The 18,373-nt window shown below is 44.0% G+C and overlaps 1 protein-coding gene across 8 annotated transcripts in view; it reads left to right on the top strand.

The window, feature by feature from the left end:
• The window catches only part of Npnt (nephronectin), a 69,162-nt gene extending 60,358 nt beyond the window's left edge, over positions 1–8,804 (top strand). For 4 of the 8 annotated variants that reach the window (XM_031375554.1, XM_031375553.1, XM_031375555.1 and 1 more), the window contains 3 exons: positions 4,415–4,671; positions 6,023–6,035; positions 7,427–8,804. In XM_031375554.1, coding sequence (XP_031231414.1) covers positions 4,415–4,671; positions 6,023–6,035; positions 7,427–7,665 — 509 coding nt within the window. In that variant the 3' untranslated portion in view covers positions 7,666–8,804. Of the gene's footprint in view, positions 1–4,414; positions 4,672–6,022 lie in introns of all 8 variants that reach the window. The other 4 variants (XM_031375561.1, XM_031375559.1, XM_031375560.1 and 1 more) reach the window with 1 other exon arrangement.
• The last annotated feature ends 9,569 nt before the right edge of the window (positions 8,805–18,373 follow it).

Raw genomic sequence — 18,373 nt, 5'->3', positions numbered from 1 at the left:
GTGTGCGTGTGCATGCGTGTGTGGTGTGTCTGTGTGTGTGTATGTGTGTGTGTGTGCAGCCAATTTAATGGAAGGGTAAGAGATCTAGAGATTCTTTTTCCCTTTCGTCTGATTCTGGCTTCTAAGAATAAGACACACAAGGTATAGAGGGAAAGTCCTATTTTATGTGCATCTACAGGCTAGTTTTCACATGCCACAGTGTCTTTAGAACACAACAGGGACAAGCTAGTTTGTGAGCACTTACAATCTTAACAGTGGTGCAGGAGAATAGGGCTTTGTGGCACGCAGGTCTGAGGGATGGTAGTTGGCTCCGCAAGGATCTCAGTGGTGCCTAGAGTCCTTCTGCTGTGCACAGTCTCAGCAACGGGGCTTCAGATAATTCGTCCAAAGTACTTTCTTTAGGACTTCTAAAATTGAATTAAATAGAACTGAAAGACCATTGAATTAAAATGAAAAGATATTTAAGAATAAGCATTTGAGGTAAACTTTTAAGATGTGACTGTCCAACAAGTTGATGTATTTTTTAAGATTTGTTGCTGTAACTTGGTGGTAGTAGTGCATGCCTTTAATCCCAGAACTTGGCAGGTAGAAGCAGCTGGATCTCTGAGATTAAGTCTGGCCTGGTCTACAGAATGAGTTCCAGAATAGCCAGGGCCACACAGACAAACTTGTTTCGAAACACACATACACACACACTCACACACACACACACACACACACACACACACACACACACACAATATGTTTTTGTTATAAAAAGTGATATAATACCACATATAGTTTAGTTGTACTCATCTCTATGCCTTGAATTACTCATATTCATGTAGGGTAACCTACAAGCATAATATTGCCACTGTCACAAGTGTCTATAAATAAGACTCAACAGATGTTAATATCTGCTATGACACCAGCAGAGTCAACAGATGTTAATATCTGCAATGACACTAGCAGACTCGACAGATGTTAATATCTGCTATGACACCAGCAGACTCGACAGATGTCAATATCTGCTATGACACCAGCAGACTCGACAGATGTCAATATCTGCTATGACACCAGCAGAGTCCTCACCTCACTAATTTCATTTAATCCTCATCTCCATACAGTGAATCAGGTGACACTGTCTTTATCTCACAAGAGAAGCATTGATCCCCCGAGGCAAATATAAGCTTCCTCAGGCCACAAAGCTAGAGTAAGGAAATGTACATTGGAGAGTCAGTGCAGTGCCTGGAACAGTAGCACCTGTGGTCCTGTACCTGATGTAGTCAGTACATCCAGCCTTTAAGAGGGACTGGGTCGGACTGCCGACCTATAGTGATGTGCAACAGAAAGATCTTCTATAGGCTTGGGTAAGGAGCTTGTTGATAATGTTCATTGCCATAGTGAATAACTCTTTTGAGTAAGGTACACCATGAAGGGTAAGGTACAGCATGAAGATACGTGCATTCACGCTAAGTTTAAAAGAATTTATTGGTTTTGTAGATAGGCAGTTTGTAGTAGTCCTTGTAAAACAAATTAAACTGAATTTTAGAACACTTTTAGAACCGTGTGTTACTTTTCAGCACCTTTCATTGTCTCCATATTTGCAGACATTTCAGGTTATGGGTCAGACTCTTCTTGTCCTCTAGTAGGAGATAGACAAAATGTGGAATGATAGGGGAAATATCATACATGGTCATCGGACTGGGTCAGAGCAGAGCAAATGGAAAGGCCGTGGCAGCAGCTTAGCTGGGCTAACCCCTAAGCATAGATCTGCCTCCTAGAGGCTGTTTTTCTAGTTTTTATTTAAAACAAAAAAAGCTTGGACTAAATGGATATGGAATTTAAATACTGAAGAAAACTTGACCTAATTGTGATTCAGTGTGGAAAGAAAGTGATTGTGAGTGTTAACTGATCCGTTATCCATGAAGTTAGGTCAATGGGCTACACACAGAGAAAAACTCTGATGGTAAGTATGTCTCAAGCTCTAGAAACCAACCACAACTGTAGAAAGATGCAAACAAGACCTAATTGTGAAGGATTAGAGTTTGGTACATAAGGAAGTCATTAGGGGTGAATCCCATGACACTTGTTTCAAAAACATAGACCATGTCTATAGGTATGAACCCTTTCCACAATGTAAAATATGCTATGGTGAAGTGATTGGTCCACTTCTGGACAGCCTTTCTCATCTGGGACTTAGTTTTACATCATTCAGAAGAGAGTGACCTGGATGGTGAGGTGTATCTTCCTTGACCCGTGAAAAGTGGGTGAAGGCCAGAATGTTTAACCTGGAGAAGAAGCAATAGAATATACTGCATTGAAACAATTGACCCAAGGTTGATCAGTTGTTCTTTGTGATTGCAACAGGCATAAGAAGTAGGATCTGTGCCGGAAACAATATAGATGGATTTACACTTTCAAAAAGAACTTTCAGTGGAGCTACTAGAAAGAGCAGGCTGGTGTGAGGGGGAAAGCCTTCTGCTGGAGATGTTTGGTAGGGTAGCCTCTGGTAAGATGTGATTAAAGGACTGATGCATCACCTGAGATGAGATAACCTCTTAATCTAGTTGTGAGGGTCTCTGGTCATTCGGAAGATGTCGCCTGGAAACTGTAAGGGAATTGGCAAACAATTTTTTAGACTGGAGGAAAGGATGGGAAGACCGAAAGATGGCAGAGAGCTAGAGGATGGAGCAAGTACACAGCTCGTGTCAGTATGCTCGTGTCAGTATGCCTGTCAGAATCGGTCCTCGGAGTATGCTGGGGAATTCCGACCACACACCTCTGACCTCTACATTCCTGCTATGGCATGTGGATGTTCCCACTCCTCCCAACAATGAGTCACCCAGTGAACAAAATTAAAGAGAAATTAAGCCCAAGTCAGCGCGGCTGTGTGAAGGAAGAAGTGAAGCAACTTTATTCATCACTGTTAGATTGCTAGAGTTTCGAATGTATGTAGAAAAGAGTTGTGGGAATCTTGGGCACCTTGGTTTGTTAGTGTGCTGATTGCATGCAGTATCTTGAAAATGGTATTAACATACATTCCATAGGGCTTAGGATAATCCCCGCTTTCTTAAACCTTGCAGGTTCACCTAATAATAATCTTACCTTAGTCTTAACCACAGAAGCAGACTTAGACAGACACTTAACATGCACATAAAATTTTTGGCCCAGTATTTTGGGGGGTGTCAATATGTGAGGAAAGGGAGCCAAGATAAGGAAGGAGAAAGCCAATGCTTTGTGTTTTTGTTGACTCAGTACACGAGCCAGCAAATTTCTGGCATTTGACTTATTTTTTGCTATATTTTTGGAACATCGGCCATACAAATAACTTTGATTTTCCCCACTCTGTCCTAGGATGCTGGTGGGGAGATTTGAGGTGCTGATGGGACTGGCTGGTTTTAGGCTTTTGCAGCCTGCAGGGAACACTTAGCACAGAGCAAGGATACATCACAGTTACTCAAAGTCCCTTTGTGACCTAGGAGTAATGCCAACAGGAACTTGGTAGAGAAAAACACCTTGACTAAGAAGACATACAAGTCTCTGGCCATGTCGTATAGAAATGAAGCGTGAGGTGATGGTGATGGTCTGTCTTTGAACTGGAAAGGAACTGAGGTTTCTCTCACAGCAGATAACAAGTGCTCAGCATTCCAAGCACATTCTTCCTGTGGACACATCAATGTTGAAACTCTCAATTGTCTATAACAAAAACTGCCTGAAGGGATTGCCATCTGTACAAGTACTGACTTTCGAAACACTCATAACTTTCTCTCACAAAGCGACTGCCCCCATTTTACTGGTGCTTAACTTTTTTTTATTTTAAATTGCACTTCTCTAAGAAAAGAGAGATGAAAAATCTATAGATGTTGGGGTCTGAGGTCGGCCAAGGTGACTTGTCAAAAGTGGAGGGCTTTTGTTAAGTTTTTATGTTCTCTTAGATATAACAAGACAGATATAGACATTCAGACACACAGACAGACAGAGATATACAGATATTTGTGTGTACATATATATATTTATACACACGTGTGTGTATATGTGTATATATACAATACTGTTGTGTTTTATTGCCCTGAGATTACTTATCTACAAATACATTTTATCAGGGAAGTTTTGGGTCATTTCTACTAAAGCAGTGTGGGATGCCTGACAGCACAGAGTTGGTGAGGACCAGAAGGTAGTGAATGTATGTGCTAGGAAACAGCCAGTGTCAGTTACTAATCATGAAATCATTGTCTTTGTTCTCTCTGGGCAAAGTATGTAGCTATTGTTTGTGAACACCATAGCATTTACAACAGGAATAGACATAAGCTATGCTTCTCTCCTTAAAGTTCTGAGATTCCTTTATCAATGAATGTTACAGTGTGAAGTTGATTAAAAAAATCTCCTGTCCATGCAGCTTGTGCTAGAAAGAGGCCCTGCTTTCCCATTCCAGGTGGACAGTATCTCACAGTGGCTGCAGCCAAAGCCCCGGGGGGAAAAGCTGCGCGCTTGGTGTTACCTCTCGGCCACCTCATGCATTCAGGGGACCTGTGCCTGTCCTTTAGGCACAAGGTGACTGGGCTGCACTCAGGCACACTGCAGGTGTTTGTGAGAAAACATGGTACCCACGGAGCAGCCCTGTGGGGAAGAAATGGTGGCCATGGCTGGAGGCAAACCCAGATCACCTTGCGAGGGGCTGACGTCAAAAGCGTAAGTAGATCCCCGTACAGAAGCTGTGCTTTCATGGGAGAGCCTGGCAAGAAGCCTTGCTCTGTAAATTCAGGTTCCATGTTTCATGGCTTTTCCTGGAGGACTCCATCCATCGCCTCTTCCTAAAATTCTTTTCTGCTTCTTTATCCTCCTTCATTGCAACCTTGACCACCAGACCCTCACTCAATCATGATGACCAACTGTTTTCAATGAGAGAAAATTAGTAATAGAAATTTTAAGAAAAAAAAAAGGAGTTGATAAACACATCCAGGGTCTTGAGTGTTGTGATTAACAGTGCCTGCTTTTTCTCTACCTTTAATTCCTTAACCTTCCAACTTTTATAAGGATAATGTCTGCAACAGCAGTAGCTCTTCTTTCTATTTTTAAGTGTTTCTTTGAAATTCATTTCCACCTCTGGCCAAGAGGTAAGAGTTAAGCAGCTCTAGATCCAGGGGAGCCCAGATCCAGGGTTGAACTGTGTTGTTCAGGATGAGTTATAATGGAAGCATTGAGTGGGGATGTAAACTGTATTTAATTTTTAAATTTCATTTTAAATAACCAAGTTCTGGATAGTGAGAAAATGATCTGTCACATCCCACCAAATATTTTTGGGTGACTTTAGGAAAATGTCATCTTGATGTAGATGCTTATACAACTTTGCCCTGACGTGTCTACCTCATTCTTACGGTTTCTTGAGACCGAATTAGCACAGACCCAATTACAGCTTTCAGGGGGTGCTATTAGATGTCTGTGTACCTTTTGCTTTTGTCCTTAAAATGCATTGCTTCAAGTCATAGTATTGAAAGGTCTGGTCCAGGTTTAAGGGAGCAGGGCTACGCTACAGAGGATAAAATCTCTGGAAGCTGGGGCTACACAGCCAAAGCAACAGTATACTTTGATTATGGTGTGTGCTCTGTCACACTGTGGGTGGGGAGGGAATATTATCAAGAGAAAACCAAGACAGGCTCTGAGACCTGCATCTTGAGCTCTTTAGCCCCTACTTTCTCAGCTTCATGCCCCACTTCACTCTTCTTCCTTCTAAACCTTGGCAATCTTTGACCGTCGTCCACTTTGCCAGCATTCCTGCAGTAAACTAGTGTGTAGCGAGAATGCCAGTTTGAAGAGTAACTGATTGTGGGTCCTTCCGCCTGGTGAAGAGCTGGACAATCAGTTGGGAGAGCATCCCGAAAGGCAAGGGCCTGGGACAAGGCTGGCCCTTGTGCTCTAGTGTTTCCCTTGCCATAGAAATCTGACCTTTGGTTTGGGGAAAGGGTTGCCTTATCACGCTCCATGAGTGAGCACTGGGAAAGGGGCAGAGGAGGCCTGACCAGTGTATGCATTCTCTCCCTAGGTCATCTTCAAAGGTGAAAAAAGGCGTGGTCACACGGGGGAGATTGGATTGGATGATGTGAGCTTGAAAAGAGGTCGCTGCTGAGAAGACCACTGGCAGCTCCCGAGCTAGCAGTGAATTTGTCGTTCTCCCTCGTTTCCCAATGCTTGCCTTCTCGTCTCCCTCTTATCAGGCCTAGGGCAGGAGTGGGTCAGGAGGAAGGCTGCTTGGTGACTCAGGTCTTGGTGGCCTGTTTTTGTGCAATCCCAGTGAACAGTGAGACTCTCAAAGTACAGGAGCTTCTGGGGACACCTCCGGGCCCCTCGGGGGTGGCACCTTCTACCTGTGTCTTCTTTAGGAAGGCCTTTGGCATGTGTGACCCGTGCCATCCTTCATCCTGGTTATAAAGTGGGCCTGCTAGCCAATTAGGGGAGACGTTTTCATTCTGTGCAAATGGTATTCTGTGATCTGCCCAGTGTTGGACCATGAGTAGTATTGACTTTGCTTACAGTATGATGTACAGCGTGCTTGTGAAACTAGTGTATCTTTTTCACTTTCAGTTACTTCTGGCCTGGCCTCAATTCTGACTTTTACTGCCATACACTTTAAAACGGAAGGGTGTGTCACATTTATTCTTGTAAACGGTGTCTTTCTGTTAAAGACAGTTATATAGGGTGGGCATGGGATTTCCTGGTTAGTAGTACTGTGTATGTGTAAATGTGCTATTAATATAAGTATTTACGTGTTCCTAATATCCACAGACTCTAGATGCAAGGTCAAAGGCAGCTTATGATCCCCTGAGTTTAAAAAAAAAAAATACATGGTGACCTGTCATCTATGCTATGACCTTAAACCTTCAGCAAGAAAACTGGCAAAGGTGTGCAGCTCCGGGTAGTGGAATGGTGGCTTTATTTCTATGTCCTTGAGTTTGATCTATACAGAAGAAAGTAAACCATTAAAGGGAAGTGAGGACCTGCAGTTAATATATAAAACCCCTATGTTTCCAGTTATACTTTAAACTGACAGCTTTCACCATTGTTACATGCCTCCACCGGTGAGAAGCTTTGTCAAGATTCTGTGGGGGGGGAGGGGAGCGGAAAACTAGAGGAAGGCCCATGAGACAGGTGTTTATAATGAGCTTTAAATTGGCAAGGTTTCCACGAGCGAGCGTAGCTCACGGCTTGCGTGTTCCCTGAGTCTGGGCTGGGAAGCAGGCCTGTGCACTGATGCTCACGACGATGGGACGACATTCACAGCAGCTGAGGAGGACAAGATTGGAATTTTAATATCCACAGAGCCCCAACTGCGTCTCCTCCCTGTCAGACCTCTCTATTAAAAACGCATAACTTTCAAGAGTCAACTTTCTTCTTACATTTCTCTCCCTTCTGATTAAGTAATCAAAATATTTTCTGCTGTTTTTGCCAGGAGACACAGAGATGATTAAAGGGTTGGAAAAAAAGATCTATGGTGAAAACCTAACGGAACTGGGACTGTTCCGCCTGGAGAAGAGAAGACTGAGGGGCAGGCCATGGGGGCTCTTCCAGGCTGCAGAGGGTTGGCACCAAGAGCTTGGGGAGCGGCTGTTCTCCACGTGTCCTGAAAACAGGACCAGAGGAACCAGGCTTAGGCTAGAGGGGGCATTTCCTGGCAGGGACAGTTGCTAAGCCCAGTCCTTTACAAAAAAGAAGTGTGGTCATATTCATTCTCTCTCTTCTCCCTCCTTCCCTCCTCACCTCCTCGTTCCTTCTCTCCTCTCTCCCTCTCTCCTTTGCTCCCTCCCTTTACGTCTACCTTCATCTCTCTCTCTCCCTTTCTGTTCTCTTCTCTTCCTTTCTATCTTCTTTCTCCCTTCTCTCCATTAAAAACAACAACAACAACAACAAAAACCTACACTAAATGTTAGGTATTTAAGGTGCACATACTTCAAGGTAAAGTACTGGACTGTGGAATCTAGAAGACACTTTGGTCTGCACAGTAGTCCATAATAATGACCATCTCCAGAACTGAGCAACCTGGGCCAAGCTCCACATTAGGCTTTCTGCTCTTGACCTCTTCCTGGAAAGGGTACAGAAGGAGATGTCGCACTCACTGAAATGGTCTTCACTCAACAGCCAACCCAGCCGTATTAAAAGAGCAAATCCCCAAATGATTTATTCCTGGCGAGGATGTATCACACAGGTGCTATCATATCTTAATAATGTCCTAATATGGCCGTGTTAATGTTTTTATTCCTGGGTAAGGATGTGACCCCATGGTTTGTTCTGTAGATGCTTAGACTTGTTTTTCAAAGAGACCCCAAGAAACAGGAGGCGGAGAGATTTTGTCCATTTTGCATTGAAAGTTAACATGGCTACTGAAGGTGTGTCAACCACAGCATCGTTAGGCCACCCCCTCACCTCCTCCCATGGCTCTCTTTCTCACCAGGAGCCTTCCAGGGTCCACAAGCTGGGAATGCTTTATGAACAGGTCCAAGCGACTTTGCCATTTAGCCCAGCAGAGGCAGAGTTGGAGCTTCTGAAGTAGAAGCAAAGACCACCTAAGATGTTCTTAGGTTCATTTCTTCATGATTCATTTCCTTTTTGGTCATATACCTGCAGAGCTGGAGAAGAAAGGGGAGAGTAATCGAGAAGGTCATCCTTAGGTGCCAATAAGACATTGTGCTACACTGACGGAGGAAGTTATCCAAAGTACTGTATAACATCTTGTTTATTATTTAATGTTTTCTAAAGTGAAAAATGTTTGTGGTTTTCAAAAATGGAGTAATAAAAGCAATCTTTGTAAATAAAAAACACTGTTAATACTGCTACTTGCTTCTTCCTTGCTTTTTTTTTTTTTGGCTTCTGATTTTTGTGACTGGGCTCCCGAGGTGACACACTGCTGTTTCAAAGCCATGCTGAAGCCTTCTTTACCACCTGGAAGTGTGCGAACACAGATATCACCAAAGTTTCTGGGTTAAAATATCCAGCCCGCTCATCACATGCCCAGACAGGAGAGGGAGCAGGCCACCGGGATGCAGGCTCGCCCCAGTAAATTAGTTACATTCTGTAACTTACTGAAAACATTGCTTTATATGCCAAGGTAGGTTATAAGCAGATCCTTAGGTATATATTATGTGTTACATAAACCTTTTACTAGTGATCTTGTTAATTTATAACATTTCACTCCCCAGCTAGTTACTGGTGGAAAGAAAACCAACTATAAAGGAACAAGATGAAAACGCACAGGAGTACTAGTCATTGCACAGAGTTAGGGAGAACACACTTACCGCTGCTCTAGAGAAATCACAAGTAATGTTCTCATGAGTTCAAGGTGTATGCCATCACAATGACAAGCTGCACATGGCAAAAACATGTTTTTCCACGGAGCCATATAAAGGATACTTTATACATTTAATTGAGTACTGACAGCAAGCAAGAATGGGTAACCTGAAGTAAACACGCCTATCTGCCACACCTGGGAGGAACGCAAAAACACACTCCAAGAACAATTCCGTGCTTTCAAGAGACTGAGGTCGCAAGACTTGTCTTCCGGGAGTTTTCTCACAAGCACTTAGAATTCTCCTCATACAACTTCATTCTTAGACCATGTGCTGGCAACACTGAAAGTTTTCTTTCTTCCCTGTGTTCAGAGAACTCCTTAACTGCTGGGGACCCAAATCTTCCAATTCAAGTCCTCTTTCCTACCTCAGGGATTCTTTCTAATTCCTTTAAGATATGAGAAAAATCCAGTGGAAGCTCTGCTGAGCCCTCAGAAGTTTTGGGAAGCAGATCTGAAAGAGATGGGGGAGGGGGTGGTAACGGACATTTGAGCGATGTGTGTGGCCCTGGGGACCGGTGCTGAGTAGTCTTTCCCATGAAGTGTTTCAGTCTAGAGATGGGAAGAGACATTTCTTTCAAAATCACAAAGCAGAATTGGCTTTCTGAAATCTGTATTAAGGGTTCTGAGGCTGAGGGGACTTGAGGACCTTCTTGGAGCTTTCTGGGCGTCACTGTGCCTAGGAATCCCCTGCAGGCATATTTAAACTCCCAGTTCAGCTAGCAGGGATGAGTGAGGCTCCAGAGTCTCCATTTCTAATGCCTTTCCAGGTGATGTCTCAGGCACTCTTGATCCAGGGTCCACAATGCGGGTGACAAGGCTTTAGTGACAATGAACTGGGCGGGGACTTTATTATCATTAGTGTTCAGTGTTGGATGGGCTGAAGGTCAGTGTTTGTGAGATCTACAAGAATAAAACAGTCATATTAATAGTGCTTTTTTTTTTCTGAAAAACTATGATCATGATATATATATATATATGTATATAAATGTGTCTACCTGGTACAGAGCACTGCTTCGAGCAGATAGCAGGAACTTATCACTGAAAACATGTAAATTTAAATGAAGCAGGCTGGAGGTGCTGATTTGTGGCATCAGTGTGGGGATAGTGGGGTGTGCAGGCAGGAGGAACGTGAGTTCAAGGCAACTTAGACTACGTAATGAAGGACCCCATCCCCAAAGATTAAACAAATTAAAACATACACAACACACACACACACACATACACACGAGAGAGAGAGAGAGAGAGAGAGAGAGAGAGAGAAAGAGAGAGAGAGAAAGAGAGAGAGAGACAGAGATATGTACGTGTACATTCTAAAGAGATGAATGATCTGGAAATAATTGATATATAGGAGAGAGCCCTTAGCTGTATTTTTAGAATTCTAGGATGCAGAAACCTGAAAGAAATTTGGAATTACAGCTCCAACTTGATTTTCCTGGGGTCATTAAAAGCTAAAGTATGAGGCCTTAACAAGAACAGGCTACCGGGCAGTGGTGGCACACATCTTTAATCTGAGCACTTGGGAGGCAGAGGTAGGGGAATTTCTGAGTTCGAGGCCAGCCTGGTCTACAGGGTAAGTTCCAGGACAGCCAGGGCTACACAGAGAAACCCTGTCTCGAACCGCCCCCCCCCAAAAAAAACCCATCCATTTCAGTTTAAAGAGCATCGACCCCTACCTTCCAGGCTATGGTTCCCTATTTCTCACATCTAGATCTCGCCCCTGCAGTGTCTTGTGGAGTGTCCCTGAGTGCATTATATTAACCTAAAGCCGTGGGTGGTACTGACCCTCAAGGAGCGTTTAAAGATGCTGGAGAACATTTTTTGGTTACCACATCTTTGGGGGCTACTGGTATCTAATGGATAGAAACCTGGTCTCTATTAATATCCTATAAACCACAGGACAGTTTTACACAGTAAACAGATTATCAGGCCTCAAATAGCAATAGTGCCCAAGTTGAAAAAACCTGATTTAAATTGGAAATTTACAAAGTGCTATGGTTTGAATCTACACTGTGCCCCAGTGGCTGGGGTGTTTACGGTTTGGTTCAACTTGGTACTGTTGGTGATGGAGAAGCTTCAAGGAGCAGGGCCAGCAGAAGGTCTTATGTCTTTTGAGGTGAGTCTTTAAGGCGGATGGTAGGAATCCCAACCCTTCTTGTCTCCCTCCTTCTGCATCTCCTCTGCCACGCAGTGAGCAGCTTTGCCCACCACTGGCTCCCTATCCTTCAACAGGCTCTAAGCAAACCCACTGCCAGAGGAACATAGACTGAAATTTGAGCACAGATATGTTTCCACTTTCTAAATTGATTATCCTAAATGCTGATCATCACAAGAGTTGTAGCTTCCTAACCAACATCAACACAGAAACGTTAGAAATGAAACTTCTCCCCTCCCCATCAGATCTACAGGAGGCAGAGCTTGAGGTGGACCCAGCACCACTAAAGCAAGTTCTCTAGATAATCCTGGCACAGGTTAGCCTGAGGATTAGGCTTGCCGTCTCTACTTCCACCACTCACGGAGGTGAGTCCATGACAGCATCCTCTCTGACTCCAGTTCCTACTACAGCTTCTTAAATGTCCTTAGGAAACCTGGGTAACCTCCCTCGGTCTCCATTCACGCCTAGCAGGACCACAGAAGAATTTAGTAGTTTTGATTTCTCACTTCATAATCCTTGAAGCGTCATCTCCCATGGCATCTATGAGCCAGTCTCTCACTGGCCTGGTCACTAACTGGGAGGTTACTGTAGCCCCAATGTCTTAGTTACAACCATTAGTGGCTGTTGCTGCCTGCAGCTAAATACGAACGGGTTTTCTGGAAGAGAAGTAGGAGCCTAAAGAAATAAAGGGAACCGGATGGGGAGAGGGGATAAAAAATGGGATCGAACCATGGTTATGTTTTCAGTCCGCCATGTGTATTCAACTGTGTAACAAGCAGGCAGGCAGAAACCCCTCCCCCTGTCAGCATCTCCGCCCAATCAGCATCTTCATCTTCGGTCTCTGGAGGCGGGAGTCCGGTGTAGCAGGCACTAGGAGAGAGGTGTGGCTATTAGCAGGGGCTTGGAGAGAGGCGTGGCTATTAGCAGGGGCTTGGAGAGAGGCGTGGCTATTTGTGGCAAGGCAAGGTCTGAGAGAACCAGCTCCTGACTGGGGGGAGTATCACAAGTGGCTTACCAACAAGCCTCCTCTCCCCTAATGTCTTCCTTCTCTGGATGAAAAAGCTCCTTTATTAATTTCATTGAACCTTAAAATGTGCCCATTTTCTATTTTCCTTCTTTTTATCTATTCGAGTCTTTGACCGTTCTCAAAGTGTTGCCTCAGCTTCATGGAAATGCATAATATTGTGGATGACACTATTTTCAATTTGGAGATAATTAAAAGAGTGAACGCTTCCTTGATGGCTTAATACCTAAGCATTTTACATAACAGAGGCAAAAAGCTATCCCATTGTCACAGACCAGTTGTTCTGTTACCTTTCTGTAGGGAGTGCATTTTGGTATATGGTTTCAAATCTGTTCTTAAATGAGATAGTTTGTTTAAAGAAGACACCTTGGTTCTTGTGGAGTTTAAGTCATTTGACGAGAAGGATAGGTGACTGAGAAGGGATGGGGAACTTGGAATTTCACAACCATCAGGGAACAATTGAATACTTTTGCCTCCCTGGTTACTGTGCTCAGCAACACAGGCCCCACCTGTGAGGTGCAGCCCACCTAGGGCTAGCTGAAGCAAATTCCCATAACGAGGCTGCTCATATCCTCATGATGCACATACCCCTAAAAGAGTCTCATTAGCACATAGGGCAGTACTACAGAGCTCAGCTCTCTCCTCCACGGAAGTCCTCCATGGAACAAGCACCACTACATTTACCCAAGTCAGTGCCTGCATCCCTGTAGTCAACACTACCTGGGAACTTGTTAGAAGATGCTCAAGCTCAGCCCAGACCTAGAGTCAGACCCTGGGGCAGAGCAGCATTTTGGCCTTCACGCTCCATCAGCCATCCCGACGCTGAGGACCACCACACCTAAAGCTGGAAAGAACTCACTTTGGAGATGGCTACTGTGGACTACAAACAAAATTGGACCCCCTGTCCTGCCTCAGTTTGTCTTCCCCAGCCAGCTCTGCACCTAGTGCTTAGCAGGCCCTGAAGGTTCACCGTGTGTTGAGGCCGCCTCGGAATCAGGAGAACCTGATTGTTGTTTTGCCACCTGCGTAATTTGCAACATTTTTGCATATAGTCTGAAAATTTACTGGCTGGTTTCCATAGTGTCTTATTTAGCCCTGACTGTAATCCAAGGACATAAAAACTGTGGCTTCCCATGACAGACTTGAGATGGAGTGGTTTGCTAAAGAACGTGTCAATATTTTTTTTTTTTGATTTTTTAGAGACAGGGTTTCTCTGTATAGCCCTGGCTGTCCTGGAGCTCACTTTGTAGACCAGGCTGGCCGCAAACTCAGAAATCCGCCTGCCTCTGCCTCCCAAGTGCTGGGATTAAAGGCATGTGCCACCACCGCCCAGCCAAGAACGTGTCGATATTAAGGGGTAGAGAGTCTCCTAGACCCCACGGGACAGTCTCACAAAGAGCCACCAGATGTTCCAGTGGTAAGAAGAACTGTGTTTCTGCTGACAGGGTGTCTTTAGGTCTTTGATAAATTAACTGGAGACATCTATATTAATTAGTACTCAGGAAAATTACAATCTCCAACTTCATAGGTTCCATGTTAATATCAGTGAGGGTCTCAGGGCTCACAAGTAAGGATTTAGGAGTTTTGTTGCACAATGCTAGCAACTTCACTTTGAAAAACAAAAATTCAAGGCATGATTTATTTGTGTACCCATGGAGATCAGACCCTATCCTTTTTCAACATCTTTATGTATGTTTCCAAGTCTTTGGTGAAGCCATTTGTAAATTTAAAAGGTCCATCCACCTCTGTAATGTGACAAAGATCTTACCTCCCCATCCCACCTCCACCTTGACACTCACTCATGCTAATGTTCCTCACAAAGGCAGTTGCTGATGGTCAGAAGAGCAGCCACGAGTTTCTATTTTTGTTACCACGCTCTTGATTCTATTTGATTCTAGCCTCATACCACAGGTCTCGAAGCGCGGTCCTGGGGATTACAGAGGATCTGGCTTTCATTTGCTGCTGTACTCAGCTGTAATTCTCAAGCGCTGTGGCCAGTGACCGCATTTGGCTACAGCTCAGGGCATTTTATAAACTGTTCCTTCATCTTGCACCACTTTCCTCAGATTTTGTAGCTAGTGCTTTGGTTAAACAGTGTGTGGGGGTTGGGGGGTGTCGGGGAACAGCTAGGAAGAACATTCGTGAGACAACTAACTAGGGAAATCCAGTTTAGATGCTAGCTTCTCTATCAAGAATGAATCTTTGCCTCCACATATCCCTAGCCCACTTCTCAGGCACCACCCTCCCATGTCTGTCTGCAGTTCCTGACTTGTCCTGTGTGGATCACAGGGACATTGGGAGCTTGCTGTAAGAGATTATTTCTTAGTTTGCAAGTGCCTTTCAGTAATGCCTTATTTGACCTCATTTAAAAATAAAAATAACACTTCCTCATTGGACTCTTGTGTTTGAGTGTAGATATTCTTAAGGCCCTTACATCAGAGACAGGATCATTGTGTTAACCAAATCCACAAAGGTCAAGTGGGCACTAGGTATTAGTAACCATGATTTATATCTAGGCTCAATTTTTCAGTTTCTTTCCCATGGCAGAGGCAGCAGGGAAAGTCCTCTGAGCTCTGGGAATGTGTGACCGAGGTGGAAAGAGGCCTGAGGGTCTGAGTAGCCACATGCTTATACTCCGGAAATCTAGGAACTATCTTAGTAAATGCACAAAAAAACATAAATCCTCCTTATGGAATGATGGACGAGTCACAAGGAAGGAAGAAGGGGAAACTCAGACCTCAACCTGGAAATCTTGGCTGGAACCTGGGTGTAAACCCATCTGAGAACTTTGCTCCTGTTAGTACCGATGATCTCTAACCCCACAGATGAAGGCTAGACATAAGTACACTTACAGAATCAGTCTCCTTGAAGTTGAACCTGTGTCCACTACTTCATATTCATAGCACCGTAGAAATCTCTGGAAAGGGTACAGCATAAACATGAAGTCTTTTCTCGGGGACTTTGACCTGTCTCTGGAGAGAGGCCTTGTTGAGATTCCAGAAACTTAATGATGCTTTGGGACATGGTTCACAACCCCTTTGTAATTGCTGGCCTCTTTTCTTTCCCCGTCTCGCTCCAGTGATCCAGGGAATTCCTGGAGGCCCTGGGATGTAGAGCAGTAGGTCAGATTCTCTGGGAAGCCAGACCTAAGCAGACAGACAGTTGTCCTTTAGAAACAGAAAGGAGAGGCTGTCTAATGGCAATCTCTTTCTCTATCCAAAAGCATTTGATTACTCCTGCCCCACTCCCCACCACACAAGATAAAAAACAACAAAAGATGTTGCGTCCCATCTGCTCAATGATCCTCAGAGAGGATTTAGCAAAGGGTGGGTATGGAGTGGGTTTCCTGGCTCTAGGATAAACTCACCTGCACTATTCTCTAAGCTGTTGTCAGTTAACGCATTACTGCATTGAGGTTTAAAAGTCAATGTTTAGATGCCCTTGTTTGTAACAAAGCTTCGTTCTGGAAGACTGAAGGCAGGATTACCTGTGAGGCTAACCAGAGATGAGAAATCAGGTGCATTTGTGACTCAGGCCAGTCCTGGAAACACATCACTCGTGTGTGTATGTGTATGTGTATGTGTGTGTGTGTGTGTGTGTCTGTCTGTCTGTCTGTCTGTCTGTCTGTCCGTCTGTCTGAGTCAACATGCCATAGCCAGCCTTTGAAAGTCAGAGAGTAACTTGCTAGAATCTGTTCTCTTTCCATAATGTAGTTCCTGGAATTGAACTTGGGTCTTTAGGCTTTAGCAGAAAATGCCTCTACCCCATCCACCCCATGGATATCTTTTTGTTTGTTTGTTTGTTAGTTTGTTTGTTTTTGAGACAGAGTCTCACTCTGTATCCCTGACTGGCCTGGAACTCAGTATGTGGAGCCGTCTGGTCTTAAACTCATGGAGCTACACAGGCCTTTGCCTCCTGGGTACTGGGTTTAAAGGCAGATGCCACCATAACCATCATAAAATAAACACTTGTTAGCATTTCAGTTTGGCTTTTCTGAGACAAAAATCTCACTATAAAACCTTGGCTGGTCTTGAACTCATTATGTAGAACAGGATGACTTGGAACTCATAGAAATCCACCTGCCTCTGCCTCCCAAGTGCTGCGATTAAAGGTGGACAATATTTCCACAAATGTCAGATTCATACAACATATATTTATTACCTTTAATTTTTCAGGACATGCTGTAATTGGCTCTCCGTTTCAGGGTCTTTTTCTCTATAAGGTCTTACAAGGCCACCATTATGGGCATAGCCAAGACCGTAGCCTCATATAAGACACAGTTGTGTCAAAGACCCACTTCTAAGCTCGAAAGGTTAACAGGATTCAGGTTCTTGCTTTAACTGTATTCTCTTTATCTGCCTGAAGGCTGCCTTTACCTCAAGGCCACCCAAGTGTCTGTCACATGGGTTCCATGCTTGCTTCCTTAGTCAGCCAGAGCAGGAAAGATCCAGGAACATGGGCATTAAAATGTTACAGAGTATTGTACAGACATATAACCCTCTGATTGTTCTCTTAAAGGCCTGGTTTGTAACAGAAAGACTTTTCCCAGTTCTGCCCTAAACAAGCTCAAATCAAGAATCTTGGATTCTCCATTCCCCTCAAGATCATGAAACATCCTATGCAGTGGTTTTCAAAGGTCTCTGGTAATTCTGGGAGGAAAACTTCAAGACACTCTTTCTACTTTGGTATGCTAGCTTCCCCCTCATATTCAAAGGCAAATGTCTCTCATTCATGTTTTTATGAAATCACCAAGGAAGTGAGCTGCCATAAATGTCTCTTTAAATGGGTCACACTTGTATGAAAGGAGTATCAGGTTATTTTTATAAAAAAATTTTAAGTCTCTGGGTATTTTTAAAACTGCCACTAATAGCGACTTCTATCCACTGTGGCCTGCTATTCTTCACAAGTATCTTGTCAAGTTTGATTCCATCTTGACTAATCCAGGAAGATTAGCCAGCTGTTCTAAACAAGTCCCTTTTTGTTGCTTCCAAGTTTACGCGACCTCATCATGCGCCCCTTGGGAGGACACAGCGTTGAGTCGTGGCCTGACCCCACCCTTCTGTTCACCTACTATAGAAACCCTGTGGTTTCCTGGGCATGAAGGAAATCCTCACATTGAAGAGCGTGGTTGGCAGCTCCTGATGTGAGGTCAGTGGCTATTTTGTCCCCAGTATAAGACTTCTCTTCCACCCAGCATCGCTACTTCTGAACTCCGGGCATTCTCAAAGGAGATTAGAAACCAGGGTCAATCTAGTTATATTTAAAACTCAAGAGTACGTGAATAATGAAGATGCAGTTCTTGGTTTATATTCTAGGAAGCTCTTTGCTGCTTTCATAAACAGCAGCAGTGATTTCTTTCAAAGGTACTGTCTGAGCAGAGCTTCTCGAAGGCTTTGAGTAATCTTGTGTTGTTTAGAAATGTCAGCCTCTCTTACTTCCTCCGCTGCAGACTGAGTGTGTTTTGGTTCCAGCGCATGTGTTTGTCCATTTAAAAAACCCGACGAGACAGTGAGCACTTACTTCTCTAAATTGTCCTTTGCTCTGTTTAATGTTTCCTGAAGCATGTTTGTGGTGCTGTGTATGTGTGTGTGTGTGTGTGTGTGTGTGTGTGTGTGTAAGCTGGGGGATAATCTCAGGTGTCCTTCCTCAGGCACTGTCCACCTTGCTTTTTTGAACAGGGTCTCTTACAGGCCTGGAACTCACCAAGTAGGCTAGGATGACTGGCCTGTGAACCTTAGCAATCTGCCTTTCTTCTTCCTGGGACTGGGATTATAAGTATATGCTGCCAAGTTTAGAAACAGTACTTCCTACTATCTTTACATTCTCTCAAATCTCCTCTTACTAATCTCTCTCTCTCCCTCCCTCCCTCCCTCCCTAC

Source organism: Mastomys coucha, unplaced genomic scaffold, assembly GCF_008632895.1.
Source record: "Mastomys coucha isolate ucsf_1 unplaced genomic scaffold, UCSF_Mcou_1 pScaffold16, whole genome shotgun sequence".
Lineage (NCBI taxonomy): Eukaryota > Metazoa > Chordata > Mammalia > Rodentia > Muridae > Mastomys > Mastomys coucha.
Note: the sequence above shows the minus strand (reverse complement) of the source record. Positions and strands in the feature narration are given on the sequence as shown.